This window comes from Malaclemys terrapin, chromosome 11 (assembly GCF_027887155.1).
Source record: "Malaclemys terrapin pileata isolate rMalTer1 chromosome 11, rMalTer1.hap1, whole genome shotgun sequence".
In the NCBI taxonomy this organism is placed as follows: Eukaryota; Metazoa; Chordata; order Testudines; family Emydidae; genus Malaclemys; species Malaclemys terrapin.
In genome coordinates this window covers 60,389,488-60,401,843 of record NC_071515.1, presented here as the reverse complement: position 1 = coordinate 60,401,843, position 12,356 = coordinate 60,389,488, and the positions used below count along the sequence as shown (strand labels likewise).

Below are 12,356 nucleotides of genomic sequence, written 5' to 3'. Positions count from 1 at the left end.
AATAGTGTGTGCAATTCTGGTCTCCCATGTTACAAGATTGGCAGAGATCCTAGGGTTATTTTTGCCTTCCTCTACAGCAGTGTTTTTCAACCTGGGGGGGTCACAGGATGGGTTTAGGGGGTCACAAGTGCAGGGCTGGCATTAGGGGGTGGCAAGCAGGGATCCACACCACAGGGGGCCCTTGAAACTAAGTCACATGCTTCAGCCCCAGACGGTGAGGCTCAAGTCAAAGCCTGAGCCGGGGCACAAGCCCAAGCCCTGCAGCCCAGGGCTGAGGCATGTAACTTAGCTTCGCAGGGCCTGCTTTGGCCTGGACAATTGACCTGCTTGCCACCCTCTCATGCCAGTCCTGAGTATTATTCATAATTTACTTAATGATATTTAGGGAGGGGGGTTGCAGTTTTTTCAAGTGTTAGTGTGGGATGGAGGTGGCACAATTTTTTGAGTCCAAAGGGGGTCACCAGCACAAAACATTTGAGAAACATTGCTTTGTAGCATAGGGAACACTTGCAGGTTTAAACTACAGTAGAACCTCAGCATTACAAACACCAGTTACCGAACAGACCAGTCAACCGCACATCTCATTTGGAACTGGAAGTACACAATCAGGCAGCAACAGAGCTGCTCCCCGCCCCCCAACACACACACACACACACACGCAATATAGTACTGTGTTTAAAAGTAAACCACTTTAAAAAAAAAAAAAAAAAAAGGGAGCGGGGGAAGTTTAATAAAAAAAGATTTGACAAGATAAGGAAACTGTTTCTGTGCTTGTTTCATTTAAATTAAGATGGTTAAAAGCAGCATATTTCTTCTGCATAATAGTTTCAAAGCTGTATTAAGTCGGCGTTCAGTTGGAAACTTATGAAAGAACAACCATAACGTTTTGTTCAGAGTTATGAACATTTCAGAGTTATGAACAGCCTCCATTCCCTACATGTTCAAAACTCTGAGGTTCTAATGTAGTGTAAAATGGTTGAATTTCTGTAACTTGAAGTCTTTAAATCATGATTTGAGGATTTCAGTAATTCAGCCAGAGGTTATGGGTCTGTGACAAGAATGGGTGGGTGAGTTCTGTGGCCTCAATGTGCAGGAGGTCAGACTAGATGATCATGATGATACCTTCTGGCCTTAAACTTTCTCCATTCTTATAGACTCATAAAGAAGGGACAAAGGAAAAAGGGACTGGAGGATGGAAGAGTGGGAGAAGACCAAGATAAACCTCACATAAGAAATGAGTCACGTAGTGGGGATGGTGTGATTGTCGGTGAAAGGGAGAAAGGCGAGGAAATAGATGAAATACTGCTTGGAATCATGTGGACTGTTACCAGATTGCACCATTTATGTGCAGATTAGCTGTGGCCCTTCACTTTGTTGCATGTTGCCTTTGGTGGTCCTTTCAGTACTAATAAAGTACTCCATGTGCTGTGTTAAGGATTTATATGGGGGTGGGGAAAGAAACATAGTTCAGGGTTGTTTTAAAACAGCCATAGAAAAAATGCCTATGTAACAGGCATCCAAAACCTGATACTAATCATTATGGCTATAGCAGAGATTATGAAACTTAGCTTTTGGAGTCAGTATGTAATATTTAAGTAGCTAATTCATTATTCCTTACTGTAATAAATGTGTAGCCTAACATGTTAAAATCGTGTAGATGAAAAAATTATATAATATCCTGTTAACTTAAGCTAACATCATAAACTTTTTCTGGATCGTGATCTATATCACCTAGGTACTTGTATGGCCTTTCTTATCATAATATCAGAGTATCACCATCTTTAATGTTTTTATCATCTCAACATCCCTATGAGATAGGAAAGTACTATTGTACCCCATTTTGCAGAGGGACATGCTTAGGTCTTGAATACCTACAGAGCCATGGCTGGCATGCCTGTATGGACAGAGCCCTCTTGTGTAGATACAGTGTAAGCCAGCAGAAAGAGTTCTGCTAGCATAGCTACATCACCTTCCTGAATGACTTTAGCTATGCCAACAGAAACACTTCTGCTAGTATAGTTGCATCTACAGTGAGGGTGGCCAGAATAACCCTATCAGTTAGGGTGTGTGAGGTGTGCCCCCCCCACACCGTAGCCTGACAACTAAACTGGCAGCATTTTTGTAATAATATAGACCCAGGCCTCAGGGAATTGCCCAAAGTCACACATGAAGTCTGTGACGAAGTAGGGAATTGAACCCAAGTTCTACATTAGTGTTTTAACCACTGGACCATCCTTCCTTTCCTTATCTGACATTTGGACTGCTCAGATGAAGTTTAGATTTTTCAACTCAGACATGTCCATGGGGCTTGGCCACATCCATCTGCCTTTGAACCGTATTCTATGGCTCTAGAGATCCAAACAGAGCAGTCAGTTGAGTGCTCTCACCTTATCTATTCCACTTCTACATTTCTGTAGCTTAGTTTGGAGAATCACTGATCAAGATCCTTTAGCTCAATGTTTCTCAACCTTTTTGATACAAGGGACCAGCATGCTGCCTTCCTAAACTGTGTCAAGGAGATCTCAGGGACCGGCACCAGTCCAGTGTTTCTCAGCACTGCTTTGGCTCACTCTCTACTCTCCTTTAGGGAGCTTAATTTCCAGGCATTTGTCACCAGATCAGACCCCCTGCTGAGCTGTTTCTCATTTGTTCCCCATCACCATAGAGCAAAAAGATGGTGGTCAGTCTGTGAGCAGACTCTAAAGGTATGTCTACGCTTCAATTAAAAACTTGTGGCTGGTTCATGCCAGCTGGCTCAGGCTTGGGCTAAGGGGCTGTTTCATTGTGGTGTAGACGTTGGGGCTTGGGCCGCAGCCTGTGTTCTAGGACTCTCCCACCTCACAGGGTCCTTAGAGCCTGGGCTGCAGCCCGACCCCAAGTGTCTGCTCTGGAATTAAACAGCCCCTATAGCCTGATCCCTGCGAGCCAGAGTCAGCTGACATGGGCCAGCCGCAGGTTTTTAGTTGCAGTGTAGACATACCCTGAAAACACATCAGAAGAACTCCACTACCATCTTCCCATTCCTTCCCAAAGACAACAAAAACCAGCAAAATACAGGGAGAAAAGTCAAGAACCACTTCAGATGCACATCTTTCACAATCTTCTTGGTTTAATTTAATTTAAAACCAAATTTCATATCTTAGACACAAACATTTGAGTTTACATGGTGCCTCGATGCTACATTATAGACTCATTTTTTTCTAGAAGAACCACTTTTAAACTTTTTAAGAGGAATGTGGACACATTCAATTTGTGCCCCAGTGGGCAAAGGCAAAGTGAATAAATGAAGGGGCTTTATTTTACTGGTACCTAGTTCATTTGCTTTATCAGTCTACCATTTTAAATAAAGTTGTATAAGTTCATTTTGACTAATTGGGGTAATTTACTGATAAGAACTACCCACGATCACTTTTATGAAACTCTGCTTTTTCTCTGCTCACATAATCAGTTTGGATTCAGTAAAGGGAGAGCCTTTAAGTGTTGTTGGTTTACGAATATGTGTTCTGTTTCTCAGGTGTGTGAAGGGTCTTATATTTTGTTGATTTGTTTCTGAAATAGCAATAATTTTTAATTAGAGATTCCATTTCTCTCCCAAGCATAGTGCCTGCCTTTGATTTAATCTCTGGCCTTTTTATCATGCTGTTTGTGGCATCATGCTCTTGATTTTTGTCTTGGTCAGATAAGTATGCTAAATGAACAAATGTTTGTATCATTGAAAAGAAAAAGCTTATTTCTCTTACACTTCTTAAAAGGTTTGTTTCTTTGGCTCTAGTATTGTTTCATAAAACCTAGACACTCTGAAATGTAGTCTTTCCCACTATTGCATTTTCACTGGTTTAGGGTTGTGGGTGAGAGACGGAAGCACCAAACATATTTTTGCTTTGTCTAAGAATTACTCAAGTTATAGTGTAGGTGCTATAATTTAATGATTCAGTTATGAAGGAGTTTCTGTCTTACTGTGATTTTCTGTTAGGTAAGCGTGGTCCAAGACTCAGTAAATATATCAGGACAGTCTAATACAAACACTTTGAAGGTACCTGAATGTCGACTAGCAGAAGATTTAGGGAATCTCTGGGAAACCACAAGATTTACAGATTGCAGTTTTTATGTAGGAGGACAAGAATTCAAAGCTCATAAGTCTGTCCTTGCAGGTACTTTTTTACTTTTGTATTGTAACATTTTTGTTTTATTAAATAAAAATGTTAAAATCCAGCTATTTAATTGTATTTAATGCTTAATTCTTTTGCTACAGCTCGTTCACCAGTTTTTAATGCAATGTTTGAACATGAAATGGAGGAAAGCAAAAAGGTAAGCGTGACTGAAAGTTTAAGGTGCTACTCTCGTTCTGATTCCAAAGAAAAAGAAAAACTTATCGAAAACTCAATTGTACTTCATGGATTGATAAAGGTAAAAGTGAGTGCTTAACATGGAAAAGTTTTATGTCAATCAGATTAATATCTCAGGGTGGCATCAAGTCAATGACACCTTATGTCAGTAACTCAAGCTATCTTGAGCCACATTACGAAATTACACTTGAGCGGCTCTGTCCATGCTGGTGCTGCACTCATCTTTGTGTGACCCTAAGACTTTTGGGGCGTATCCCCTGGTTCTTTGTGCTGCAGTAAGATGAGCCACTCAGATTTTCACAATTCATTGGGAAAACTCAGTCTGTCGTTTCTGAGCACAAAAGGAGAATTGTGGTAAAATACTGCAGAACTAGTGGCATTCAAGTGGAGCTACACCACTTCCACACTAGCGTAGTTGTATTAGCAGCTGGCAAGTTGCACGCCCGTCAGCTGTAGCCTGTACCACTTATGAGCCAGCCAACTAGAGTGAAAAGCTCCACCGCACTTGAGTTAAGGGATTTTATGTGTACATGACTAGAGTTAGGGTTAGAGTTGAACTCAAATTAACTTCGCAGTGAAGCCTTGAGAGAGACTGAGATCCTTCTGTTCAACCACAGATTCCACAAACACTTCACGCATACAACTGGTCTACAGGGATAGTAGTTTAATCAGTCCAGACTGCTTCATGCTCTTTATATCTCCTGTAGCGAGGAGCCATCTATCTATATAGTGGAAAAGAATACTTCAAATTCTAGCAATTTCTCTAATACCGTAGAATTGGGGAGCTAGTGCAGAATAGGTAACTGTACTGCTTGCTCTGACTGGGTTTGGACTAGCTTTGCAAGCACCGGTTCTTAAAGCATTGAGGTAAATCAGTGCCACTTCATGCAAACTGGATCCGTTCTCCTCTTGGTTAGTGAAAGCTAGCTCTCAGTGGTTGGGGCCACTGCGTGAATGTCATCACCTCCTTAAGAGAGAGAGGGCAACCTAACAAATTTTGAAAATCTAGGAAGGACATACATTCTCAAGAAACAATCACATGCTAGTTATCCCAAAATCTCTTAATCTCTGCTCCTTGGGCATGGTGATCACGTAGATAATGGCTAAACTATTCCAGTTGTACCTTAGCTGTAACATCATCTTGGAGCCCTTCTAGTCCCTGTTAGATCTGGAGATGACACTCATCTGAATTGTTCTAGACCTGAACCTGTGTATTCCGTAGTTCTGCAGCTATAGAACTTGCCATGGATTTCAGCCCTTGGTTCTCTTTCTAGCCTTTATAACATTGAAAATATGAACAAAGCATAAAACGATGCAGTATTTTCTTCCTGGGTTTGCAGACTACCCTTCATCACAATTAGTGACCTATGAACTCGATTTCATGGCCCAAAATGTTGTATCTTTCCAAGATGACATGGAATTCCACATTTTGCTGCATTCAGGTGTCTGTCTGAAAGGCTTTTTTTCTGTCTCTCTGTTGGGACTTCCTGCAGCTCTCCAGTTTTCACCCTGGGAGGGTGTTAATTGGATTACAGGGCATGCTCTCTAGCCTGTTCCATGTAGCTAGGCAGCAGCAAGATAGACTTGCAGCCAAGGAGCATAGGGAACCCTAAATGTAGGTTGGGCAGCTGGACTGGCTGGCGAATACCACAGCAGCTCAAGCCTGTTGACTTCAAAAACGGAGCTGGTGTAGTTGGTTGCAAGCTTCCTTCTTCCTTAGCATACATGGGAAGTAAGATTTTGAGGCAGGCCACCTGAATAACAAAGTGAAAGCCCCTGGATCACCTGCAGAACCTAGCAAAAAAATAAAAATAAAACCATAGTTGAATATCACTAACTAATTTTAATGTTCATGAGGATTTTCAACTAAACCATCATTGGGTGTGTTTGGGGAGTGAGAAATGGAATATGAAGTGCATTTTATGAAGATACGAGTTACATTCTGTGGCAATATTAGGGTGGCTTGCAACAGAATTTTGTCCCATTGAGCCTTGGTGAACATGAGTCTGATTATAGGGCTATGCACAGCTCAAACATATATGCGTATGTATTAACTCTGTTCTTAACAGTGTGCTGCTAAGAGCTTGCATGGTGCAGCAGCAGTAGGTGGAATTTCATTAATGTGGATTCATGCTTTGCTCTTGTTTAGATCGCAAAGGATTTTTAATGGGCAATTCTCACTTTCACTGAAAGTTCTCACCTGGAGTCCTGCAGGGTACAATGATGTTTCCTCTTGTAAGTGAATCCCACATGTGAGGAGGACCCTGTACTAAAAACTACAGCTGCTTCAAAATGCATAATGGCCTTTCCAATTCTGTATCCATTTCAAGATCCTGGTCCTTGTCTTTTTACAGCCTGTGCCTCAATACTCTATGCTACTGCAACAGCTGTATTTAGGGATGCTGATGAAATTCAGGTTCTAACTTGCAAAGACCAGGGCCAGGCGTTTCTTAATGGAGGGCCCTAAACTGTGGGATTCAGGTGAGGTACAAATACAATCTTTGCCAGGCCTCCTTTAAGAATCACTTGCAGAACAAATTGGCCCTATTAAATGGAAAAAATTAAGGCTCACTCTTCTCTTTGCTGCTGGCTAACTTTTTGCTCTCTCCAATACTTGTAATCTCTGCGGTTCAAAGGAATGTTGATGGATTTAAATCCAGGCCAGGATGTATTTTTAAAAACTCCATAGACCATATTTAGGATTCTCTGTATATACTTTTGCACTGCAGATTCCATACAAATCCAGCCACATTTGAAAGGTTCTGTGATGTCCATCTGACTAACTGATAAAGCTGCTGGCAAAAGAGGAGCTTGACTATAGGTCTATAGTTGAATCTAGAAGTGCCAACTTAACCTTGTAAGGTTCTATATGATGGATATGAAATAAAAACTTGTAGTACGCAAACCAGGTGATCTTAAATTTTTACTCCAAAATTTATAGATGTTATGGTTTTCCTTTTTTTGTTTTTATTCAACAGAATCGTGTAGAAATAAATGATGTAGACCCTGAGGTTTTTAAAGAAATGATGAGATTCATTTACACAGGGAAAGCACCAAACCTTGACAAAATGGCTGACAACTTGTTGGCAGCTGCAGACAAAGTAAGTAATTAGCTCTTAAAGTCCTCAGAATTGTTGTTTTAGAAATCCCTGTTCTAAGCATGTATATTTTGAGTTGTTTAAATACTACCACAATTGATGTCTAAGAAAAATAAACAGATGCACCAACAGATATAAGAAATAGATTGACTTGGAGGGAGGGAGACAGTTTTTTGAATGGTGGGAAGATTAGAAATATATAAAACCTTCCATGGCTGCTAGGAGTATGTACTACCAAGATTTTTCCAAGAAATTGGGGGAGCATTAAATATCCTTAGAAAATCAGTATTGACAAAAGTGTGTCCTTGATCTTTGTATTATGAGCCAAGATAAATAACAGGGCTTTAATGACTACCTTCTCTAAACCATTACTACTTCCTTAACTTTGTCATCTTTCTGTCTTATTACCCTAAATAATTCTAATCTGTCCTTGTACTTAATTCTTGCCTTTAAATATTTACCCTTTAAGCCTTTATTTTCACTGTTCCTCTGAAATGTTCCTTCTTCTGTTCTGCCCTTCTTGAAATGGGGGACTTAAACAACAACACAGTATTCAAGGTGTTGGCATACCACTTCATATTTTAACATACTATTCCAAAATCTTTTAAAAATACTGTACAAATGTAATATCTTCTTTGCTCTTTCCACTGCTGTTGCACATGGAGCTGAAATGTCATCTAGCTGTCCACTATGAAGTTTTAGTTGTTTTCTTCTAAGTGGGTATAGCTAATTAAAAAGCCAGTCATATGTGAACTGTTCGCTTTGTTCCTTTCAAGGTGCATTACCTTAGACTTGTCTACATTTTATATGTTGTCATGCCCAATAATATAGCTCTGTTACCAGGTCCTTCACCATCTGTTTGGTTGACTTTGCATAAAGACTCCTACTAGGTTAGAGAAGCAGATTTTTTCTTATATGGAATCTGTACTGGTTTGTTATATTATATTATACTAACCTGAAATTATATCTTGAAGTAATTTTCCTAGTACTGAAGTAAGGTTTGTGGCTCCCATGATCAACCCTAGCACCTTCTTTAACATACATACAGCACTGACTTGGCTAAATTTGTCAAAAACTTAATTCTTAAATTCCTTCTGAACTATTGGATTAGTGCTCTCCAGGCTTTGATGTAGTAGTTTAGGTCTCTTCTCATACCTCTCTCTGACAGTGCCTCATCTTCAAGATCTCATTGAGTTTGAGACAGATGTTAAAGGCACTCAAGAGTGGAGAGAACTGGAAAAGTAGTGTTTCTGTATGAATGAAATTTTTATCGAAGGCATGATTGCTAAATACAGAGAATGTAATAACTAGAAACTGCCAAAGGCTCCTTGCTCTGCCTTTCTCACGAATGAAAAATAATAGTCTGAAAAAATAGTTCTGCGATGTTACAAAAGCAACTCTATTAAACTTCTATCTTGTCTGCTAGGGATGGCTTTATCATAACTGGCTTTTATTTATATAATCCAAATAGAAGCACCCTAGAGAACAGTACAACAATACATCTAAAATAAAAATAATGTGGTCTGAGAATAGAAAAATTTGTCTAAGAAATAAAGCAGTGGAGTTTTCCTTTGTCTTGTTCAGATAAATATTAATATAAATAAAATGCAAATAAAAAGTAACACATACATGTGGCAGCATCAATATTTTGTGCAGCGATAGTTTCTAAATTTGTCATGGAGACTTTGGAATTACTTATACAAATGATGGATTCTAAAGTAACTAACTATACAAAAAAAAGATCTGGGTGGTGTTATGTACAGCTTAATGAACACCTGCTCGGTGTGCAGCAGTGGTCAAAAAGTAAACTGTTAAGCTGTATACGATACCAAAGAGAATACACAAAATGATTCCTTTACATATCAATAGCATACCTTTACCTAGATTGCTGGGTTCAGTTCTGGTCACCCTATCTCAAGAATATAGCAGATATGTGAGAGGTACAAAAATGGGAAAACTAAATGATGTGAGGCATGGAAAAAATTCTGTATTATGCGACTCAAGTTAAGGGCAGATTGTGATCTTTATTTGCATAGTACCTGTAACAATTTCTCCCTGAACGAAATGGTTGGGGTTATTATAAAGGTATACAAAAAAGAAAGCTTTCGATGGGGAAATTAGGTACTCCTTATTCGCCCTTTACTTTGTACAAGAATTATTGAACATTTAATGAAATATAACAAATTTATAACTGACCAGGGCTTTTTTTGGACTCATGTATACCTTTGAAACTTATTGCCACAGTATACCATTGAGGTAAGAGGTCAGGAGGAGTTTAAAAGATGTATATGTCTAATAATGCAGTTATGGATGTTCTGTCTTGGGAATAAGCAAATCACTGGCAGGGATTAGGAAGAACCTTCCTCTCCAGTGGAATTTTACATAATTTTCCTCTGAGGTTTCTTGCACTTTAATCTGAAATTTCTGGGACTGGACACTGTCAAATATTTTACTGGATTATTGAGCCAGTGGTCTGATGTGATATCCCAGTTCCTATAATCTTAATATTTAAATAATATTAATAATATTTATGGCTTCTCTTCAGCTTTTCTTCATGTTAGTACAGTGGGAAGGATGGAGTAAATGAATTTTAAGTTAGCAGTTAATTCTCCTGTGAGGTTTCAAAGTAGCAGCCGTGTTAATCTGTATCAGCAAAAGAGAATGTTTTTGAAGCTTTTCTGTTGCAAAATTGCCACCTTAATGTATGTCAGTGAGCGATTAGAGAGGTTGAAGTGTTCTCCTACTGTTTTTTGAATGTTATGATTCCTGATGTCAGATTTGTGTCCGTTTATTCTTTTGCGTAGAGACTGTCCGGTTTGGCCAATGTACACGATCCATTGTCTACAGCCAAGTTCTAAGATACAACCACATTTGTTCCAATTCCTCAGACAGAGACAAACACCTACAGGATCTCTATCAAGCATTCTTAAAACTACAGTACCCACCTGCTGAAGTGAAAAAACAGATTGACAGAGCCAGACGAGTACCCAGAAGTCAGCTACTACAGGACAGGTCCGACAAAGAAAATAACAGAACGCCGCTAGCCGTCACTTTCAGCCCCCAACTAAAACCTCTCCAGCGCATCATCAAAGATCTACAACCTATCCTGAAAGATGATCCCTCACTCTCACAGATCTTGGGAGACAGACCTGTCCTCGCTTACAGACAGCCCCCCAACCTGAAGCAAATACTCACTAGCAACCACACACCATACAACAAAAACACTAACCTAGGAACCTATACTTGCAACAAACCCCGCTGCCAACTCTGTCCACATATCTATTCAAGTGACACCATCATAGGACTTAATCACATCAGCCACGCCATCAGGGGCTCGTTCACCTGCACATCTACCGATGTGATATATACCATCATGTGCCAGCAATGCCCCTCTGCCATGTACATTGGCCAAACCGGACAGTCTCTACGCAAAAGAATAAACGGACACAAATCGGACATCAGGAATCATAACATTCAAAAACCAGTAGGAGAACACTTCAACCTCTCTAATCACTCAGTGACAGATGTTAAGGTGGCAATTTTGCAACTGAAAAGCTTCAAAAACAGACTCCAACGAGAAGCTGCTGAACTTGAATTAATATGCAAACTAGATACCATTAACTTAGGTTTGAACAGAGACTGGGAATGGCTCGGTCATTAAACTAATTGAATCTATTTCCCCATGTTAAAGTATCCTCACACCTTTGTGTCAACTGTCCGAAATGGGCCATCTTGATTATCACTTCAAAAGTTTTTCTCCCCTGCTGATAATAGCTTCTCTTAATTAATTAGCCTCTTACAGTTGGTATGGGTACTTCCACCTTTTCATGTTCTCTGTATGTGTAAATATCTTCTTAGTGTCTATTCCATTCTATGCATCCAATGAAGTGGGCTGTAGCCCACGAAAGCTTATGCTCAAATAAATTTGTTCGTCTCTAAGATGCCACAAGAACTCCTGTTCTTTCTCCTGTGAGGGACACTAGTCAATCATCAGGAATGGTGCTAAGCACTTCACAGGATTGGGGCAAATTGTTTTTTAGATTTGTTATACTTTACAGATTACAGCAGAAAGAATAAGTGTGAAGAATGATTAGTATAGTTTTTTCTTTCATTAGTATGCACTGGAACGGCTGAAGGTCATGTGTGAAGAGGCACTCTGTAGTAACCTCTCAGTAGAAAACGTTGCTGACATTCTTATCCTCGCAGATTTGCACAGCGCAGAACAGTTGAAAGCACAAGCAATAGATTTTATTAACAGGCAAGTAATGTTCCTTTATTACACCTGAAATAATGCCTTAAATATCTGTACTTAAATATCCCTTCCTTCTAAATGTTTTGTATAACTTCCCCTGTCATAGGTGCAGTGTTCTTAGACAACTTGGGTGTAAAGATGGGAAAAACTGGAATAGCAAGTAAGTAAAATGATTTACAGAGTTTAAAGTTACCTTTTCCTACACAGGAGTACATCCCAAATTACCCACTAGTACAAGAGAGCCAGACTCTGCTTTGACTGCCAGGGGAATAAAGACGAACCCGCTATAGTCTGTTCAGCAGTGGAGGGCGTCCTTTGTAAACATGGATGCCACCTTCATTCTCACATGATTGAGATAATTGCTGATTGCAAGTGAAGTAAAGCTGCTGCAACAGTAGCCTTGCTTTCTGGGAAATATTTCCCCACAGTTTTTCCCCCACTTTACTTTCCCTTCCACAAAGGAAAAGGTGAGGCTAGTCTGTCCTCTGCCAGAAGATGACAACAGCAGCCAACATTAGCTTTTACTCACTCACTTCGGTTCAGTTTGCTGCTGTGGGGAGCAATGAGAGAGCAGCAGCAAACTGTGCAAATGCATCTTTTCCTCCCTTTATATATAGGCCTGCCAAGTTTCTCTTTGTGCCCAGGGAGGCTGCAGCAAAG

General features: G+C 39.9%; 1 protein-coding gene across 3 annotated transcripts in view; it reads left to right on the top strand.

Moving 5' to 3' along the window:
• SPOPL (speckle type BTB/POZ protein like) overlaps positions 1-12,356 on the top strand; it is a 66,933-nt gene that overhangs the window by 49,346 nt on the left and 5,231 nt on the right. For all 3 annotated transcript variants that reach the window (XM_054043689.1, XM_054043690.1, XM_054043691.1), the window contains exons 6-10: positions 3,974-4,151; positions 4,253-4,308; positions 7,325-7,447; positions 11,560-11,702; positions 11,803-11,856. In XM_054043689.1, coding sequence (XP_053899664.1) covers positions 3,974-4,151; positions 4,253-4,308; positions 7,325-7,447; positions 11,560-11,702; positions 11,803-11,856 — 554 coding nt within the window. The remainder of the gene's footprint in view (positions 1-3,973; positions 4,152-4,252; positions 4,309-7,324; positions 7,448-11,559; positions 11,703-11,802; positions 11,857-12,356) is intronic.